The sequence below is a fragment of the Dipodomys merriami genome, unplaced genomic scaffold (assembly GCF_024711535.1).
Source record: "Dipodomys merriami isolate MVZ:Mamm:240054 unplaced genomic scaffold, mDipMer1.0.p SCAF_5, whole genome shotgun sequence".
NCBI lineage: Eukaryota > Metazoa > Chordata > Mammalia > Rodentia > Heteromyidae > Dipodomys > Dipodomys merriami.
This window is the reverse complement of record NW_027206068.1, coordinates 27,315,151-27,336,462: the sequence shown is the minus strand read 5'-3', so window position 1 is coordinate 27,336,462 and position 21,312 is coordinate 27,315,151. Positions and strand designations below refer to the sequence as shown.

Genomic DNA, 21,312 nt, shown 5'->3' with positions numbered 1-21,312 from the left:
ACCCGCCGGCCCCGGGGACCCCGGCAACTTTCCCCTGCGCGGCGGCGGGCTGTCCTCGGCAGGGCGGAGTGGGGACTCGGGGAGGACGGCGGCGTGAACTCACTTTTTCGGATGTTTCTCTCTTTTCGGCCTCCGCTTTCGGGCCTGAATGGCCAGCACTGAGGAACGAGAAGACACACATTAACGGTCGAGCCGGCCGGCCGGCCTGAGGGGTCGCGCGGCGGGGAGCAGGGCGCTGCGAGCCACTCACCTTTCCGGGAGCTCATTCCGGCCAAGCGGAAGCGGGGCGGGGGGCTTCGCGGCGGCGGCGGCGGCGGCGGCGGCGGGCGGCGGGCGGCGGGCGGCGACGCGGGAGCGGAGCTGGACTGCAGCCTCCACTGGCTCCGCCGGCCCGGAGGAGGCAGGAACCGCGCCTGCGCCGCCGCCGCCGCCGCGGCCGCCGCCGTCGCTCCCGTGGGGGCCCAGTAAGGCCCGCCCCCAGCCGGCCCCGCCCCCACCCACCGGCTGGGCTGGGGGGAGGGGTCCGCGACCACCACCACCACTCCCCGCGCCGCACCCCTGCGGCGCCCCGCGCCCACTCGCCAGACCCATCTGTGCAGGACGTGGCCGCCGCCCACTGCAGCTGGCGCTCACGGCCTCCCCCGCCACAGTCCGCGGCCGCGGCCTCCGCCTCCTGCGCCCCTGAGCCCGGCCCAGGCCGCTCGTCTCCCCCGACCCCCAGACCCCGGAGCCCGCGCCGCCCTCGCTTGCCAGCCGCAGCCCCTCTCCGCACCCCGGCCGGTCGCGCCGCACGCCTCTCCATGCGCCCTTCCTTGGCCGGCGCCTCCGCGGATCTCACACCACCTCTCTTCCCGCGGCCTCTTCTCTCCCTTTGCGCCTCTACATCCTTGCATCCCCATGAGCGCCGCTGCCTCCTCTCTGGCGGGCGTGGAAAGGGCACCAGACCAAAAGCCGGGAAACTTGGGTCCTTGAGTGGCTGGCTGTGTGACCTTGGAGAAGTCATTTTCTCTCTCCCCTTTGCCTATCCCCAGAGGACGGCAAGAGTTTAAGGAGGACAAAGATGCACTTTGTTTTGAGTAGAAGTTTTGCTAATGAATGGAAGCTCAGTTTGGTAAATGCCAAGTGATGATAATTTAATACAATTATGCCAAGTTGCTGGGCGCCCGTGGCTCACACCTATAATCTTAGCTACTCAGGAGGCTGAAATCGGAGGATCGAGGTTCGAAGCCAGCCCAAGGTTCAAAGCCAGCCCAGGCAGGAAAGTGTGTGAGATTCATATTTCTAACCACTAAACAAAACAAAACACTGTAAGTAGGGCTGGTGGTTCAAATGGTAGAGCGCTGTCCTTGAGCAAAACACAAAAAAAATATCTCAGGGACAGTGCCTGAGCTCAAACTTCAGGACAGGGATATATATATCGTGTGTACATACATAGGTGCACATATGTATATATATATACATGTGTATATGTGTGTGCATATATGTGCGTGTATGTACATATATACACGCACGTGTGTACATATATGCCAAGTCCTCGTTGTTTTCCCTATTTTACAATAAGGAAACTGAGTCAGGGATTGAGCAGTTCCAACCAGCCAGGATCCAAATTCTAACATACCAGCCTATCTAATAAATGGGAACCAGGTTTTTTATTTGGTGTGAAGATTTTGGAACTAGATAGAAGTGCAGGTGGCACAACATTGTGAACTTATAAAATGCCACTCGCTGAGTTGCTTAATTTAAAATGTTTCATTGCGTGTTATAGGAATTTCACCTTAATTAAAACAAAACAAGGGCTGAGAGTGTGAATCAATGATAGAACACCCTTGCCACGCATGTGTGAGGCTCTAAATTCCATCGTCTACAAGAGAGGGGAAAATGTCTTACAAGATTAGCTACTCAGAAAACTGAGGTCTGAGGATCAAGGTTGAAAGTCAGCCAGGGCAAGAAAGTCTATGAGATTCTTATCTCCAATAAACCACCAAAAAGCCAGAAGTGGAACTGTAGCTCAAGTGGTAGAATGCTAACCTTGAACAAAAAACATAAAAAAGTACCTGTGGTCAGGCACTGGTGTCTCACACATGTAATCCTAGCTACTCAGGAGGCTGAGATCTGAGGATCACAGTTCAAAGCAGAGCAGTGAAGTCCATGAGACTCTTATCCCCAATAAACCACCAAAAGGCTGGAAGAGCTGTGGCTCAAATAGTAGAGCACTAGCCTTGAGCAAGAAAAAGCTCAGGGACAGTGCCTAGGCCCTGAGTTCAAGACCAATTTTTTTAAGAAGAAGAGGAGGAGGAGGAGAAGGAGGAGGAGGAGGTAGAAAAAGGGCAGAAAAGAGAAAGAAACGTTCTGAGTTTGAAACAATTTTTAAAAGTATCTTTTCACAGTTTTATTGAGATAAGACTCATACACAGCTGGGCGCTGGTGGCTCACGCCTGTAATCCTAGCTACTCAGGAGGCTGAGATCTGAGGATCGCGGTTCAAAGCCAGCCCGGGCAGGAGAGACCGTGAGACTCCTATCTCCAATAAACCACCAGAAAACCGGAAGTGGCGCTGTAGCTCAAGTGGTAGAGTGCTTGCCTTGAGCTGAAGAGCTGAGGGACAGCACCCAGGCCCAGAGTTCAAGCCCCACGACTGACAAAAAAAAAAAAAAAAAAGGACTCATACACTACACAATTGTCCATTTAAAACACATAATTGAATGGTTTTTAGTGTAGTTACAGGGTTGGGAAATTGCCACTAAAATCTAATTATAAAATGTTTTGAGCAAGGCAGTGAGGGCTCACACCTGTAATCTCAGGAGGCTGAGATCTGAGGACTGACGTTTGAAGCCAGCCCAGGCAAGAAAGTCTGTGAGACTCTTATCTCCAATTAACCACCAGAAAACTGGAAGTGGTGCTGTGGCTCAAGTGATAAGAGTGCTAGCCTAGAGCTGAGGGACAACGCCCAGGTTCAGAGTTCAAGTCTCAACCAAAAAAGATTTTTTGTCACCAGGTGGTAGTAGTTCATACCTATAATCCTATCTATCCAGGAGGCTAAGATCTGAGGATTGTGATTCAAAAGCCAGCCTAGGCAATGAAGTGTGTGAGACTCTTTATTTCTAATTTACCAGGAAACAAAACAAAAACAGAAATGGAGGTGTATCTCAAATGGTAGGGCACCAGTCTTGAGCAAAAAAGCCAAGCAAGAATATGAGGCTCTAAGCAGTTTAAGCAATTATAATGAGGCTTCATGCTAAAAACAAAAACAAAAAAACTTCCTTTTTGGGGGCTGGGAAGGTGGCTCAGTGGTAGAGCACTTGCCTTGCATGCATGAGGCCCTGGGTTCAATTCCTCAGCACCACATAAGCAAAAAGAAAAAAGCCGGAAGTGAAGTGGCGCTGTGGCTCAAGTGATAGAGCGCTAGCCTTGAGCTGAAGAGCTGAGGGACAGCGCCCAGGCCCAGAGTTCAGGCCCCACGACCAGACCCAAAAAAAAAAAAAAAACTTCCTTTTTGTACCAATATAGGTCTTGAACTCAGAGTGTCCCACACTCGCACTTGCCATTTTGCTGACACTCTATCACTTGATCTATGCTTTTAATTCTGGCTTTTTGGTAGTTAATTGGAGATAAGAATCTTTCAGGGGGCTGGGGAGGTGGCTCAGTGGTAGAGCGCTTGCCTTGCATGCATGAGGCCCTGGGTTCGATTCCCCAGCACCACATAAGCAAAAAGAAAAAAGCCGGAAGTGGCGCTGTGGCCCAAGTGGTAGAGCGCTAGCCTTGAGCTAAAAGAGCTGAGGGACAGCGCCCAGGCCCAGAGTTCAGGCCCCACGACCGGACCCAAAAAAAAAAAAAAAAAAGAATCTTTCAGATTTGTCTGCTGGTTTTGATGATGATCCTCAGATCTCAGCCTTTTGTGTAGTTAGTATTACAGGTGTTAGCTACCAGCTCCCAGCTGGAAAAAAAAATTGAAATGAGAGATACATAGCTTGTCTGCTTGCTAGATATTTTGCACCAGCCTTTTCAACAAATATTATCAGATATCTTTTATGTAACAAGCATTGTTTTATTTATTTTTTTTTGTCGGCCGTGGGGCTTGAACAAGCATTGTTTTAAATGCAGAAGTTATGACAATAAAAAAAATATGAGGGGCTGGGAAGGTGGCTCAGTGGTAGAGCGCTTGCCTTGAATGCCAGAGGCCCTGGGTTCCATTTCTCAGCACCACATAAGCAAAAAAAGAAAAAAGCCGGAAGTGGCGCTGTGGCTCAAGTGGTAGAGCGCTAGCCTTGAGCTGAAGAGCTGAAGGACAGTGCCCAGGCCGAGTTCAGGCACCACGACCGGACCCAAAAAAAAAAAAAAATGAAATATCCCTGTCCTCATAGGACTCACAATCTACCGCCAAAAGAGAGAAAATAAAAACTTTGAAATGTGGGGGCTGGGAAGGTGGCTCAGTGGTAGAGCGCTTGCCTTGCATGCATGAGGCCCTGGGTTCGATTCCTCAGCACCACATAAGCAGAAAAGAGAAGCCGGAAGTGGCACTGTGGCTCAAGTGGTAGAGTGCTAGCCTTGAGCTGAAGAGCTGAGGGACAGCGCCTAGGCCAAGAGTTCAGGCCCCACGATTGGACCCCCTCCCCCCCAAAAAAGCAGTAATCTGAGTGAGGGAAGGGGTGACATTGTCCAAAAAGAAATGTACTCCTTACCTGACTCATGTAACTGTAACCCTTCTGTATATAACCTGAATAATAACAATAAAAATAATTTTTAAAGCAGTAATCTAATGAGAAGGTAGAAGATAACTTTTCATTTAAGACCTGCAGGTTATCTTGCTACTCTGATTTACTTCTATAATTTAGGAGAATACTATATTTACTATTAGACTTTGTCCATCTCTTTGAGTTCGTTTAACTGAAATACTCCAAAATAATCATTAACAACTTATACATACTACACATTATTAGAAAAATGAGCCAGGCCCCAGTGGATCACACTTGTAATCCTAGCTACTCAGATATCCGAGACTTGAGAATCAAGATTCAAAGTCAGCCTGGGCAAAAGTCTTGGAGACTCTATCTCCAATTAAACAGTAAAATGCTGGACTGGAGTCATGGCTCAAAAGATAGAGCAGTAGCCATTAGCAGAACAGCTAAGAATGTAAGACAGCGAGTGCAGACACAAAAATAACTTGATAAAGTAATATTAAACTTGGGCACCAGTGGCCTTGCAGACCACTGTACCTACTTGGAAGGTCAATAACAGGAGGATCTTAGTTTAAAGCCATCCCAGGCAGGAAAGTTCCAGAGGTCTCGGCGCATAGCTGGATGTAGTAGATTGCGCCTTCTCAAGCTTCAAGGGACGCTATTTGGAGGACTGCAGTGGTAGGTCAGCCCAAGCAGAAAAGGCTGCAAGACTGCCTACACAGAAAGAAAGCTGGATGAGGTAGTACATGCCTGTAATTCTAGTCATAATGATGAGGATGCCTAGAGTGTACAGATCAAGGCTCAGGCATGAACTCAGGCAGGAATAAAGAGTCCATCCTTAAAAGAAATGAAAGTGAGGTGGCTCAGTGGTAGAGCGCTTGCCTTGCAATGCATGAGGCCGTGGATTCAATTCCTCAGCACCACATAAGCAAAAAGAAAAAAGCTGGAAGTGTCACTGTGGCTCAAGCGGTAGAGTGCTAGCCTTGAGCTGAAGAGCTGAGGGACAGCGCCCAGGCCCAGAGTTCAGGCCCCACGACCGGACCGCCCCCCCCCCAAAAAAAAATGAAAGTGGAAAACAAAGTTGTATTGCACAGTCAAGCAAGTGCCAAGCTCTGAGGTCCAACCTCCAGTACCATCAGAGAGAGGGGTTGGGGGAAAAGAGAGAGAAATAGTAAATAATAGAACTAAATTCTGCTGACTTGAAAACAAACATTTCTTCAACTTACTTTACAATTTATTATTTTAAAGGAAGTCCAAGCTGGATGCTGGTGACTCAGGCCTATAATCCTAGCTGAGATCTGAGGATCATGACTTGAAGCCAGCCAGGGCACAAAAGTCTGAGAGATTCTTTATTTAATTTTTAATTGTTATTTTATATAAAGGTGATGTACAGAGGGATGACAGTTACATAAGTCAGCTAATAAGTACCTTCTTTTTGGACAATGACACCCTTTCCTCCCTCCCTCTCTCCCAGTTATTCCCTCCCATCCCCCACCCACAAGTTATATTTTCAACATAGTGTCTAGTGAGTATCACTGCTGCATTTGTTCACCTTTTGTCCCTCCATTTTTGTGCCTCTCTTACCTTCCCAAAGACAGATAAATGAACAAACAAGACAAAAAGAAAAGGAAAGAAAAGAAAAACAGCTACAAAGAAAAAAACCTTGTTTTCATTTCCTGGAGTTCATTTTGATAAATATTATTTAATATGATCAGATGCACATAGGCATTGTGTCGTGATGTTCCTATCCCAAGAGTGTCCTCCTTTGGTGAGAGACTATCTTAACCAGCAAAAAATATCAGGCTAAAGGTGTGGCTCAAGTGGTAGAGCTCCAGCCATGAGCAAAAATGCCAAGCAAGACTGAATCCAAGTTCAAGCCATTGTACCAACACACACAAGCACACACACACACACACACACACACACACACACACACACACACACACACACACAATGAAGGATTAAAATAAAGGTACAGTGGGACTTAGTGACTAATACTTGTAATCTCAGCTATTCAAGAGGCAGAGATCGAGGCCAGCCCTAGCAAAAAGTTAGTGAGTCCTCATCTCAACTACTAAGCCCAGTATGGAGGCATGCACCTGTGATCATAGCTCTGTGGAAGTTATGATCCATAAGTAGGATGATTGTGGTCCTAAGCTGACTTGGGAAAAACACAAGACAACCTGAAAAGATCTGGGAGTATGGCTCAAGTGGTAGAACACCTACATAATAACTTTAAGGCCCTGAGTTCAAACCCCAAAACTGAAAAAAGTAATAAATTATTATTTCTAATTTTTATCCTACCACCAGTTATTGCTATACCTATCAAATTAATTAAGTGGACATGGTTAAGAATAAGGAGTTTTAGGCAGTTTTAGAACTAGGTATATTTTAGTCTCCATAAAAATCCAAAAGGAAGCCCAGCAACAGTGGCTCACACCTGTAATCCTAGCTACTCAGGCGGCTGAGATCTGAGGATTGAGGATTGAAGCCAGCCTGGACAAGAAAGCCCAGGAGACTTTTATCTTCAATTAACTACCCTCCCCCCAAAACAAAGAAGTAGAGCTGTGGCTCAAAGTGGTAAGTGGTAGAGTCACTAGTCTAGAGCAAAAAAGCTCAAAGACAGTTCCTAGGTCCTAAGTCAAACCCCAGGACCAGTACCAAAAAAAAATCCAAAAGAAGTAAATAGAGCAGGATATATACATTTTACTGCAATGGGAGTCAAGACATCCAATAATGTCAATTTTTACCAAATTTTATAGAAAATAAAAAATATTATAAGCACGATGGCTCATGTCTGTAATCCTAGATACTTAAGACACATTGTCTGCCAGAGAATTGGAAAAAGGCCCCATGCCTTAATGGAATGAGAATTTGGCCTCCTTTTAAGTTTACTAAGACTTTAAAAATTTTAGGAAAGTTTCAAAGTTTTTAGGAAAGTAGATCTAAAGAGACTTTATATCTACTCCCTAATTTCTGTTATGAAGTTTACCTTGTCATTTATGTTTTTTGTTTTGTTTTGTTTTTGAGGTGTTTTTTTTTTTTTCATGCTGGTATTAGGGCTTGAACTCAAGGTTTGGGTGCCATCCTTAGATTTTTTGCTCAAGGCTGGTGTTCTACCACTTGAGCCACGGCTCCACTTTTAGCCTTTTGGTAGTTAATTGGATATAAGAGTCTCACAGGCTTTCCTACCCTGTCTGGCCTCAAACCACAATCCTCAGATCTTAGTCTCCTGAGTAACTAGGACTACAGGTGTAAGCCACAGGACTCTGGTTCATTTCTCAACGTCATTTCTCAATGACACCAGAAGTTCAGAACATTAATGTAATATAGAAGCTAGTATAGAAATTGATGAGCCAGGGCTGGGAAGGTGGCTCAGTGGTAGAGCGCTTGCCTTGCATGCATGAGGCCCTGGGTTTGATTCCTCAGCACCACATAAGCAAAAAAGAAAAAAGCCAGAAGTGGCGCTGTGGCTCAAGTGGTAGAGTGCTAGCCTTGAGCTGAAGAGCTGAGGGACAGTGCCCAGGCCCAGAGTTTAGGCCCCACAACTGGACCAAGAAAAAAAAAAAAGAAAAGAAAAGAAATTGATGAGCCAGATTGTCAAATTGTAAATGCTAATTCTGTCGTTAGCTACTTGGATAAGCATGAGCAATTAGTCTCTTTGTACCACCATTGCCTGACCTATCAAATATACTAGTAATTTTTGTACTCTGTAAGTTTGTAATGAGAAATTAATGAGTTATTTCTAATTAGCCAGGTCTCAGAGAGACCTTGTCTTGGGTAGGGGGAGGGGGAGGATGTTGGCTAATTTAGAAGCTAGGCACTGGTGGCTGAAACCTGTAATTCTGGCTATTCAGGAGGTTGAAATTAGGAAGATCACAATTTGAGGCCAGCCTAGACAGAGAAGTTCACTAGCTTCCTCCAAATAACCAGGAAAAGGCAGGACTGAAGAGCAAGCAGGGATGTCAGCTTAGCAAGCACAAGGCCCTGAGTTCTAACTCCAGTAACACCAAAAGAAAAAGAAAGAAAAAACTTGGATAAGTAAATAGTAATGTTTGTTTTGAGAATTAAATCAGTATACATAAAGTACTTACAGGAATATCTAAGCATTCAGTAAATACTGGCTAGTCCTATATGTGATAATTAAGAAGTATATTAGATATCTGTTGCTATATAACAAATCTCTCATCTTAATAAACATTTAGGGCTAAAGGTAGTGTAGCAATAGCTAAGTATGGGAAAGGTCCTGGATTAAATCTTTAACATCACAAATAAAATAAAAGAATAAACACTTAATATCTCACAGATTCTGTGATCCAGGAATGTAGGATCTGCTTAGCTTGAGAATCAAGATGTCACTGGGAACTTCAGGCATCTGAAGGTTTGATCGAAGCTTGATGATCTATTACCAAGCTGGCTCATTCGCATGGCTGTTAGCAGGAGGCCTCAGGTCCTTCCTGCCACTTGCAGAGACCTCCCTTCCTCACAGCTTAGATCTCTCTCTCCATAGGGCTGCTGGCTTGACTGGCTTCCCCAGAGCCAATGATCCAAGAAAACACGAAACTACAATGCCTTTTATGACCTACCCTCAGAAGTCACAATGCCTCATTTCTGCCACATTCTATACATCAGAAACAGGAACAGCACAAGCTCAAACAAGGCAAATTAAGCTCCACTTGAAGAAAGGATTGTCAAGGAAGCCTGGACATTTGACAGTTGCTACAGAAAGTCATTCCTATTTTACAATGACTTTGAAGAGTCAGACACTGATGTCTCACACCTATTATAATCCTAGGAGGCTGAGATGTGAGGATCATGGTTTGAAGCCAGGAAAGTTCATGAGACTCTTATCTCCAATTAACTACCAAAGCATTAGAAAGTACAGTTATAGCTCTGGTACATATAGTACTAACCTTGAGCACAAAAGCTCAGGAACAGTGCCCAGGCCCTGAGTTCAAGCCCCAGGACTGACACAAAACAAACAAAAAACTTTGAAGGCTGGGTACTCCTGTCTCACACCTGTAATCCTAGTTACTCAGGAGGCTGAGATCTAAGGGTCAAAGTTTGAAGCCAGCCTAGGTAGAAAAGCCGATGAGACTCTTATCCAGTTAACCATCAAAAAGCTGGAAGTTGAGCTGTGGCTCAAGTGGTATAGCAGCAGCCTTGAGTGAAAAAAAAAAGTTAGGGGTAGTACCCCAGCTCTGAATTCAAGACTCAGGACCCCTACACACTGGCAAAGAAAGGACAGCATATCTTCTCAATGTCATATTGAAACACTTAAGAAGCCCACCAAAGTGTTATTTAATTATCTACTATCTACAATATCTAAAGAATTGTTAGCAAACTTTTTCTGTGAAAAACCCCATTATAATATTTAGGGTTTTCGTAGTTACTATTTACGTTTTTCACAAGCTTTTAAAAATGTAAAAGTCATTTTTCCTCATGAGCTATTTCAAATGCGCCAGTGGCTAAGTTTGGCTATTATGTTGCAGCTTGCTGAATCCATCCCGAGAAGGAGGAGTGGTACTGGGGCTTAAAATCAGTGAGTGGGCTCTGTCTCTGAGCGGCTTTTGCTTAAGTGTAGTGCTCCATCACTTGAGCCAAAGCTCCACTTCTAGCTTTTTGCTAGTTCACTGGAGATAAGAGTCTTACAGACTTTCTTTCCTGGGCTAGCATCAAACCACAATCCTCAGATGTCAGCCTCTTGAATGGCTAGGATTACAGATGTGAGCTACCAGTGCCTGGCTGGAGGTCCATTTTTTGGGAGTTATCATTCACTATAGGTTGGAGGCCTAAGTTCATGAAGTTACAAGTCACTTTGTACATTTTTATTTGTTAATTGGAGATAAGAATCTCTTCCTGGGCTGGATTCGAACCATGATCCTCAGATCTGAGCCTCCCAAATAGCTAGGATTATAGGCATGAATCACCGGCCCTCTACTCCATTTTTTTCTTTTTCTAGTTTTTAGTTTTTGATGATTCAGTCTTATGTATAGTATATTCAAATGTAGATCTTAAGAGCAGGGAAGGGTATAGAACCCAAAAGAAAAAGTGTGAGAAACTGCAACAGTGAAGCTCATTGGACATGGATGAAAGTGAACTATACAACTCATGGATAGAGATGAGAGGGAAGGAGAAAAGGATTGGGAACAGAAGACACTGTACACAAGGAAATGTACTCATTTCCTGGCTCAAGTAATTGTAATCCCTCTGTACATCAACTCTATAATAACAAAAAATCAAATTAATAAAAAAAAATTCTCATGTAACCAGCATTTAAACTCTCTATTAGCAACATTTAGTCAGCCTAGAATTTACCCCAACACTACAAATGCTAGATATCATACTATTTTATCTATAAATAGTTCAATTTATATCTCTGAGAGATAATACATTAGCATGGTTTGGATGTTTGTACCTCTACCTCACCTCATATGTTGAGACTTAATCACACTGTAATAGTATTAAGAAATAAGAGTAAGAAGCCAGGTGCCGGTGGCTCACACCTGTAATCCTAGCTAATCAGGAGGCTGAGATCTGAGGATCATGGTTCAGAGTCAGCTGGGGCAGGAAAGTCCATGAGACTCTTATATCGAATAAACCACTGAGAAAATTGGAAGTGGCACTATGGCTTAAGTGGTAGAGCGCTAGCCTTGAGCTGAAGAGCTGAGGGACAAGCACCCAGGCCCAGAGTTCAAGCCCCATGACCCCTCCCCGCCAAAAACAAATAGAAAGAAAGAAGACTAATAGCTGGCAACCTGTTATGAGAGCAAAGGCTCCTTGAATGAGAATTGTATCGTGTCCTTATAAATAGGCTTCTGAAAGCTGCCTTCCCTTTTCTTTTTTTTTTTTTTGGGGGGGGCAGTCTGGTCGTGGGGCCTGAACTCTGGGCCTGGGTGCTGTCCCTCAGCTCTTCAGCTCAAGGCTAGCACTCTACCACTTGTGCCATAGCGCCACTTCCGGCTTTTTCTTTTTTGCTTATGTGGTGCTGAGGAATCAAACCCAGGGCCTCATGCATGCAAGGCAAGCGCTCTACCAATGAGCCACCTTACCAGCCCTTCTTTTCCTTTTTCTCTGTGTCAGTCCTGGATCTTAAACTCAGGGCCTGGATGCTGTCTATGAGCTTTTTTTGCTCAAAGCTAGCACTCTACCTCTTGAGCCACAGCTTTGCTTCATCTTTTTGGTGATTAACTGGAGATAAGAGTTTTAACACTATAATGAAAACAAACTGTACAACTTGGAGGGGGAAGGGAGTGTTGGGGAGGTGAGGCAGGAAGAGATGGTAGGGGAAAAACAAAGGAGGAGGTAACAATGCTTGATAGGAAATGTACTCATTACCTTGCTCATGTAACTGTAACCCTCTGTACACTATTTTTACAATAAAAAACATTTAATAAAAAGAGTCTTGAGTCTTCAAGACTGGCTTCAAGACTTGTCTGGTTTCAAACAAAGATCTTCAAATTTCGGCCTTCTGAGTAGCTAGAATTACAGGCGTGAGCCCACTGTGCCTGGTCTGTCTTCCCCTTTCTAAGATACAACTAAAACACACCACCCATGAACCAGCAAATAAGCCTTCACCAAACATCAAATCTGCCAGTGCCTTGACCTTGGATTTCCAAGCACCCAGAACTAAGAGAAGCAAACTTCTGTTTACAAGCTACTTTGTCTATGGTATTGTTACAAAATCCCAAATGCATGAGATACTTTTTAAAACAATACCAGCATTACACTGAAGAAAAGTAACAATTATCTAACACAATACAGTCAGTGTTCAAATATGTCCCAAGAATCATTGTCCCAAGAATCTTTTCACAAATAGTTCAAAACAAGATCTAAATAAAGCCTGTGTAGTATTTGATTTTTTAAAAGAACGGTATTGACTTATGCTTAAATTATAGATACGATAATCAATGTATAATCAATTAACAGCAAAGGCATAATAATCAATGTTTAATAAATGACTCATGTTCAAGTGTACAATTTGAGAACTCTGGATAGATTATTCACTCATGATACTGGTACCACAACCAAGATAATGCATCCATCACCTCCATAGTCATACTTTGGTCACCTGCCCCTCTTAACACACTGCAAACTGCTATTCTTATGCAACCACTGGTATACTTTCTGTCACTATGGGTTAATTTGTATTTCCTAGAAAAGACCTCAACCAGAGTATACCTTACTGCATTTTTTGAGGATGCATGTGGCTTTTTTTGTCCAGAGTAATTGAGATTATTATTATTTTGTCAGTCATGGGACCTAAACTCTGGACCTGGGTTCTGTCCCTCAGCTCTTTAGCTCAAAGCTAGCTCTCTACCATTGAGCCACAGCACCACTTCCGACTTTTTCTGCTTATATGGTGCTGAGGAATCAAACCCAGGGCCTCATGCATGCAAGGCAAGCACTCTACCTCTGAGCCACCTTCCCAGCCCCTTATTTGACATTATTGCATGCATCAAAGGATTATTTCTTGGACTGGGAATGGGTACAGTACTGACAAGTACTGTACCATGCATGAACAAGTACTGTACCATGCATGAAGCCCTGGATTTGATTCCTCAGTACCACATAAACAGAGAAAGCTAGAAGTGGTGCTGTGGCTCAAGTGGTAGAGTGCTAGTCTTGAGCAAAAGAAGCTCAGGGGCAGTGCCTAGGCTCTGAGTTCAAGCCCCAGGACTGGCAAAAAGAAAGAGAGAGAAAAAGAGAGAAAGAAGATTATTTCTTTTTATTGTTGCAAAAATAATATTGTATTCATATAGCATCATACACAGTATCATGATTTTTTATATCTATTAATGGATTTGTATATGAACATTTGAGTCATGTCTGGCTATGGCAAATACATTTGCTCTGAATATTTGCATAAAAGACTTTGTATATACATGTGTTTGTTTTTATTGTGAAAATACTGTACAGAGGGGTTACAATTACATGGGCAAGATAATGAGTACATTTCTTATCAAGCATTGTAGCCTCCTCCTTTGTTTCCCCTTCCCATTCCTTCCCATCCTCCCCCCCACCCCCCATACATGTGTTTTTGTTTCTCTTTGGTAAATATATAGGAGTAGGATCACTGGGTCATGGGTAGGTATATGAAGAAACTACCAAACTGTCTTCCAAAATGTTTGTATCTGTTTGAAGTCTCTTCAGAAAGAGTATGAGAGCTGAGGAATTCACATTCTCACCACTAGCAGGTAGGACCTGTCATTTGAATTTAAAATTTTCAAACTGTAGACATACTAATAGATAGAATGCATGTTTTCCAGCTACATTGTCCTTCCTTCCCTCTTTTTCTAGCTTAGCACAATGAAATCATGTGCAAACTTCACGTATGTATTTTTTGTTGTTGTTGGTTGTGGGGCTTGAACTCTGGGCCTGGGCACAGTACCTGAGCTCTTCAGCTCAAAGTGAGCACTCTACTACTTGAGCCACAGCGCCCCTTCCAGTTTTCTGGTGGTTAATTAGAGATAACAGTCTCATGGAATTTCTTGCCTAGGCTAGCTTTGAACCATGATCCTCAGATCTCAGCCTCCTGAGTAGCTAGGATTACAGGTGTGAGCCACCAGCACCCAGCTCATTTATGTATTTATTCATTGTACTGGGGTGTGAACTCAGGGTCTTGCACATTGCTAAGCAAGGGTTCCATCATTTGAGCCATGCCTTTAGACTTTATTTTATTTGCCATAGTGAAGGTCAAACTCTAAACCTTGCTTATGCATGCTAGGCAAATGATGTACACTGTTCCCCGGGCTGGCTTGGAATCATGATCCTCAGCTCTGAGCCTCCTGATTAGCTAGGATTATAAGTATGAGCCACCAGAACCCAGCCATTCTCATTGTTTTTGTTTTGGGATACATATTTTCATGAAAATATGGCTGATACTAATATGTATGGGTTTATAACTGTTTAAAAATTTTAGATACAACAGTGGTGGCTCAAGTCTTTGTGTGCGTGTGTGCATGCATCTGTGCATGTGCTGTGCTGTGTGTGTGTGTGTGTGTGTGTGTGTGTGTGTGTGTGTGTGTGCCATTCCTAGGACTTAACCTCAAAGCTTGGGTGCTGTCCCTGAACTCTTTTGCTCACAGCTAGTGATGTACCACTGTGGCTCATGTCTTTAATTATAGCTACTCAAGGGGCTGAGATCTCTGAGGATCTCAGTTCAAAGCCAGCCCAGACAGACAAATCAGAGACAGTATTATCTCCAACCAGCATAAAGCAGCACCAGGAGACACAGCTGAGCTCCATCCCTGAGTGAAAATGAAAAGAGCATGAGGCCCTGAGTTTAAACCCCAGTACTGATACAACAAAACTAATTTGGATGAAATTCACTTAAAATAAAACTTGTCATTCTAATTTTTTTGAGTAGGGGGATCAGAGAGAGAGAGAGAAAGAGAGAAAGAGAAAGAAAGAGGGGAGAAATGGAGAGAGGGAGGGAGAGGGAGAGAGAGAGAGTCTCACAATGTAGTCCAGGTTGATCTGGAACTTGTGATCATCCTGCTTCATCCTCCCAAGTACTGTAATTATAAGTGTGCACTACCACAGCTGGCATTATTATTTACTATTTACTGATGGTACTAAGGTTTAAGCTCAGGGCCCTGTGCTTGCTAGGCAGATGCTCTACTATTTTGAGTCATGCCCCTAGTCATTGGGGATTATTGCCAAATAATATTACAAATATTTTGTGGTACTTTTTATATAAATGAAATTTATGATCATAACATTTCCCCACAATTTTATAAGTATATTATAAACCAGAAACAAAGTACATTATAAACTAGAAATAAAGCAAGCAAGCACTTCAAATGTATGTACATGAGCATGCAGGATTCTGAAATAGACCAATATTTGCATCCCCATGTATGGAGCCTAGAAGCATAAGTATGCTGTGTACCCAGTCAATATCTGGATGGAGTTGACATAGGTGTTAGTTTTCTGAAATGCTAAAAACTTAGAAAACTTCAGAACATAACATCCAATCTTCCTTCCATATGTATGATCATTGAATTCTGGGGAAATTCTGAGTCTATTAAAAACACACAAAATGCTGGGCATCGGTGGCTCACACCTATAATCTCAGGAGGCTGAGATGAGGATAGTGGTTCAAAGCCAGCCTGGACAGGAAACTCCATGACACTCCTATCTCCAATAAACCACTCAGAAAACTGGAAGTGGCACTGTGGCTCAAGAGGTAGAGTGGTAGCCTTGAGCTGAAGAGCTGAGGGATAGTGCCCAGGCCCAGAGTTCAAGCCCCATGATCAAAACAAACACACACACACACACACACACACACACACACACACACACACACACACACACACACAAATATTATGTTTGTATGTAAAGTGATTTTCTAGGCTCAGTTAATTTAAGTTTGCTATCAATTGAAAGCTGTATAGGGTAAAGGAAACATTTCATCAGGAATGAAGACTCCTGTCTGGAAGATGGCTTACATTTTTTTTTATTTCCCCATATTCAAATGCCAGTACTTGTGATAATTACTACTTAGCATTGTGACAATAAGTAATACCCCATATACTTTCAAAATACTGATGGGGGATGCTGGCCCCTTTGAAAACCCAAATGAAAAGAAAGAACTCAAAACTAAGCACCAGAGAGAACACATGCTCACCCTGGCCCCAAATACTGGACTGCTCTCGATTTCGTTTTCTTCATCTGAGAAATGCAGACGATACTCTGTTCTAAGATCTGTTCTGAGTTCGTGTAGACTGATACCACTTCTCTTATTGCTAACTGCAAAGGTCTAATTGCTAAAAGGTGGATGGATAGTCATGTCTCCCTCTGCTGGCTGATGAATGTCACAATGCAAACAGAAAACTGCTTATAGTTAGGGTCTCAGACTTCCTATAGACGATTAGATTTTTTTTTTTTTTTACCTTTTTACTGTAAGAGTGGGCATCTTTCAGGATTTAATAATCATCCACAAAATGTTGGCCAAATGATTAATGTAAGCAGCATTTGTTGCAAGTTGTTACTATTCACTCTCTCTCCCTCTCAACAAAGTCAGAGTCCTCAGGTATACAATATTTACACTAATTATGAAAAAGAAAAAAGTGGTAGTGACTGGTGGCTCATGCCTGTAATCCTAGATACTCAGGAAGCTGAGATTTGAGAATTGCAGTTCAAAGCCAGCCAGGCAAGAAAGTCCATGAGACTCTTCAATTAATAACCAAAAAACTAGACGTGGAGCTATGGCTCAAGTGATAGAGCACTAGTCTTGAGCACAAAAGCTCAGGGACAGTGCCTGGGCCCTGAGTTCTAGTCTCAAGACTAGCACATATATAAAAGGACACCATACATAGTAAGAGGCAACCATTTTCCTTACCAGAGTAAGGCGAGTCAAGGGAATTGTAATCATGGTTTATCGGGAATTGTAATCATGGTTTATCTTGTGAAATGGGAAGTAAAAATGTAATAGCCCAAAGATGATAATTAAACGAAGGCTACACAGACTCAAGGCACTCCATGGCTGGGGGTTTTGCTGTCTTATAAAGCAATGTGGGAAATTTGTCTCTGCTGAAAGAGCTTCCTGCACATTGGGCTTTGGTATTTACAAGCAATAGTAGGACAGAGACTAAGGCCTCCCCAATCTGAATTTTCAGATGAGGTGCAAAATAAGTGATTGTCACTAGAAAATCTAGAATGCAGTGTGGTTTCCTGCAGACTACGGGGCTCCATGACAGTCATAGAAGTGGGTTCCTAAATAATATGGAAGTGCAGTTCACAAAGTTGTTAGATTAGCATACTAGAATGAAAGGATGATATTTACTACTGTGATAACAGTGAATCAAAAACCAGAAATTACGAACAGCGGTTAACTCTATATGTGGACTGAAAATGGGGCAAGGGTGGGGTGAGGTGGGGTGTTGTTTGAGAGCCTTGCATTTGCCAGACTGGTTGCTCTATCACTTGAGCCACATCTCAGCCCACTTTGCTTTTTCTGACTAGGGTCTCACATTTATGCTTAGGCTGGCCTCCTGAATAGCTAGTATTATAGGTGTGAGCCACCACACTCACTTCTCATTTTTGAAAACATAGCAATTGATGAAGACATCTCAATATAATTTTGGGTACTTTTCAAGAGTCAAGGAACCTCCTATTGAAAGATTTGGGGATTTCTAAAAACTTACCAGCATGTGATGTCTTTAGTACTATTTCATACTTGATGGGTCATTTTTCTTCAGTTAGAGGCCATTTTCTTCCATTATTAATTTCCCCACTCTTGTCTTTGTTCTCTCCTTTACTATCTTCTGCTGTCCTTTTGATTTATGTTCAGAGAGGCTTCCTCTGCTTTGTCTTCAGCTGATGATCCCTGTGACCATTCTAATCCATTACAACAATCCATTTGGCAGTCACTCTTCCAGTCATCCTTAATCCCCTTCCTGTGAAGACTTTTTGCTATGTAGCTGCACTATCTTTTTGGGTAAACTAATTAGGACAACTGGAACTCTTTTCCTGAGTTGTCATTACTTTTCACTAGAGGATGTTAAATTAATTGCCTCCTCATCTTCTGTTCTGTCTGGTGAGCCCTGACAATTCACCCTTTTGTAGGAGGTGAACTGTCTGGTTAGTATGCTGAGAGTAGATTCCTTTAGCAGAGGCCAACTATTCTCAGGAAAGAAGGGCTTCTGTGCTGGAGGTGGTACATGCTTTACATGGAGGCGGACAGCCAGGCAGCATCTGGGGAACCCCACAATGGCTAAGCTGAGTGGGGTCGTACTGTAGCTGGAACAGGTTGTGTATGCTTCCTTCCAGGCAGAGCTGCATTCTGCGGGTTCCCAACCACATCTGCCTGGCTCTTGCTTGGAAGGCAGCTCCAGCTGAGCTCCTCTTCATCCCAGCTTCCCTGGGGGCCCTCCTTAGCCGCCTGTCCACTTTCTTTAAAGTGGCTATATCTCAAGGGCAAAATCATTTGTAGCAGAGCCTAGTGCTTTGATGTGCTCAACAAACATTCGTTGAAGGAATAAATGGTGAAAGAGGAGAGGGGTGAGAGCCAACTGCCCCTGCGATTCCAGGCATGCTTTTTCAATGAATTCAGCCCACTCCTTTCTTTGTCTTTGTTGACCTTGAGCTCACTGGGTTTACATGTATACTCATAGGCTTGGACATTTAAACTTCCCCCTTTCTTCCACAACATGATCTTACATCCTTTCCTCTAAGTCTGTGTTTCAGCACCGCCGTGGGAAGGAGAGATCTATGTTCAGTACAAGCTAAAAATAATTAAAACTTATTTTTAAAAAGATTACAGTAAGTTTTTATTGAAGAAAATAGTTTCAATAAATTTAGTGTAGCCTACATATTTCAAAGGTCCACAGTAGGACACACTAGTATCCTAGGCCTTTCAACACTTACTGACTCCCCCAGAAGTTTCCAGCCTGCAAGTTCCAGTCATGATAAAGGCCTCTGCAGGTCTAACATGTGTGGTTTTTCATACTGTATTTCTACTATAGTAGTTCTGTGTTCAGATATATTTAGGTGCATAAATACTTACCATTGTCTCATAATTGCCTACAATATTCAGAACAGTAAGTATTTGTGGCCTAGGAGCAGAGAGCTTTGGTGTAGCCTATACTAATCTAGGTCTGTGCAAGTTATTATCTGTATAATGACAAAATGGCCTAATGTGGAATTTCTCAGAACAGAAGCAATGTAGAACTGTACAAACATCTTTCTATGTTCAGTGCTCATAGATAGATAGATAGATAGATAGATAGATAGATAGATAGATAGATAGATAGATATAGATATAGATTTTTTTTTTTTTTTTTGGTTAGTCATGGGGCTTGAACTCTATCTAGGCCTGGGTGCTGTCTCTGAGCTCTTCTGCTCAAGGCTAGCACTATACCACTTAAGCCACAGCGCCACTTCTGGTTTTCTGGTGGTTAATTGGAGATAAGAGTCTCAGGGACTTTCCTGCTCGGGCTGGCTTTGAACTGCGATCCTCATATCTCAGCCTCCTGAGTAGCGAGGAGTACAGGCATGAGCCACCAGCTCCTGGCTCAAAAATATATGGATATATGCACACATAAGCATAGAGAAGCTTAGAAATATCAAACATTTTCTTTTTCTTTTTTTTTGGGGGGGGGTCCAGTCGTGGGGCCTGAACTCTGGGCCTGGGCGCTGTGCCTCAGCTCTTCAGCTCAAGGCTAGCGCTCTACCACTTGAGCCACAGCGCCACTTCCGGCTTTTTTCTTTTTGCTTATGTGGTGCTGAGGAATTGAACCCAAGGCCTCAGGCATGCAAGGCAAGCGCTCTACCACTGAGCCACCTTCCCAGCCCCCAAACATTTTCTTTTTAAGTGATAATGGATACTGAAGTTTGAACTCAGGACATGTTCCCAGCCTTCATTACTTTCAGTTACGTTTTATAAAGGTCTCTTCCTTTTTATCAGGGCCAATCTAGAAACATAATCCTGCTACCCTTTGCATTGTGTGTGCATAACTGGGACTAGTTGTGTATTACCATGACCAGGTTTGTTTATTTTTGCCAGTCCTGGGGCTTGAACTCAGGGTCTGGGCACTGTCCCTGAGTTTCTTTTGCTCAAGGCTAGCACTCTACCAGTGCCACTTGCAGCTTTTTCTGTTTATGTGATACTGAGGAATTGAACCCAGGGCTTCCTTCATGCATGTTAGGCAAGCACTTTACCACTAAGCCACATTCCTAGCCCCAGGTTTTGTTTTGTCCTTTGCTGGTCATGGGACTTGAACTCTGGACCTGCGCACTGTCCCTGAGCTTTTCAGCTCAAGGCAAGTGCTCTACCACTTGAGCTACAATGCCATTTCTGGGTTTCTTTTGTGTGTGTGTGGGGGGGGGGGGTCCAGTCGTGGGGCCTGAACTCTGGGCCTGGGCGCTGTCCCTCAGCTCTTCAGCTCAAGGCTAGCACTCTACCACTTGAGCCACAGCGCCACTTCCACTTCCACTTCTGGTGGTTTATTGGATGTAAGAGTCTCTTGGACTTTCCTGCCTGGGCTGTCTTTGAACCGTGATCCTCAGATTTCAGCCTCCTGAGTAGCTAAGATTACAGGCATGAGTCACCTGCACCCCGCATGCTCTACTACTTTTGAGTCACAGAACCACTTCTGATTTTCTGGTGGTTAACTGGAGATAAGAATCTTCACAGACTTATGCAATCTTCAGATCTCAGCCTCCTGAGTAGCTAGGATTACAGGCTCAAGACACTAGCACCCAGCTCATCAATTTCTTTTTTTCTTTTTTTTTTTGTTGGTCGTGGGGCTTGAACTCTGGGCCTGAGCGCTGTCCCTCAGCTCTTCAGCTCAAGGTGAGCACTCTACCACTTGAGCTACTGCCCCACTTCCTCATCAATTTCTTGAAATGGAGTCTTCCTACATAGACCTGGCTGGTCTCAAAACTCTTAATCCTCTTCCTGCCTCAACCTCCTGAATACTGAACTATGACTGGCTCCTCAAACCTGTGTGTGTGTATGTGTGAGTAAATTCAGGGCCTCACTCATGCTAAGTACATACACTACCTCTCAGCTACAGTCCCTACCTTATCAAGTTCTAGAATGTTACTTTGGATTACTACAATATTTAAGATGGATTAGTACCACAACATATTTCAAGTAAGAGGGACTAATCTATTTAATTGTTCATGAT

The 21,312-nt window shown here is 43.5% G+C and overlaps 1 protein-coding gene and 1 non-coding gene across 15 annotated transcripts in view; one reads left to right on the top strand and one right to left on the bottom strand.

Annotated features, from left to right (window-relative positions):
• Srpk2 (SRSF protein kinase 2) overlaps nucleotides 1-9,214 on the bottom strand; it is a 194,983-nt gene extending 185,769 nt beyond the window's left edge. For 4 of the 14 annotated variants that reach the window (XM_069996284.1, XM_069996278.1, XM_069996280.1 and 1 more), the window contains exons 1-2: nucleotides 773-940; nucleotides 104-158 (exon numbers count right to left, since the gene is read on the bottom strand). In XM_069996284.1, the coding sequence (XP_069852385.1) occupies nucleotides 104-158; nucleotides 773-802 (85 nt within the window). In that variant the 5' untranslated portion in view covers nucleotides 803-940. Of the gene's footprint in view, nucleotides 1-103; nucleotides 159-250; nucleotides 347-772; nucleotides 941-8,979 lie in introns of those variants that run through there. The other 10 variants (XM_069996282.1, XM_069996290.1, XM_069996292.1 and 7 more) reach the window with 7 other exon arrangements.
• Nucleotides 3,630-3,698, top strand: Trnaa-ugc (transfer RNA alanine (anticodon UGC)). Its single transcript has one exon. It is a non-coding gene; the product is annotated as a tRNA-Ala (tRNA).
• Nucleotides 9,215-21,312: the final 12,098 nt, after the last annotated feature.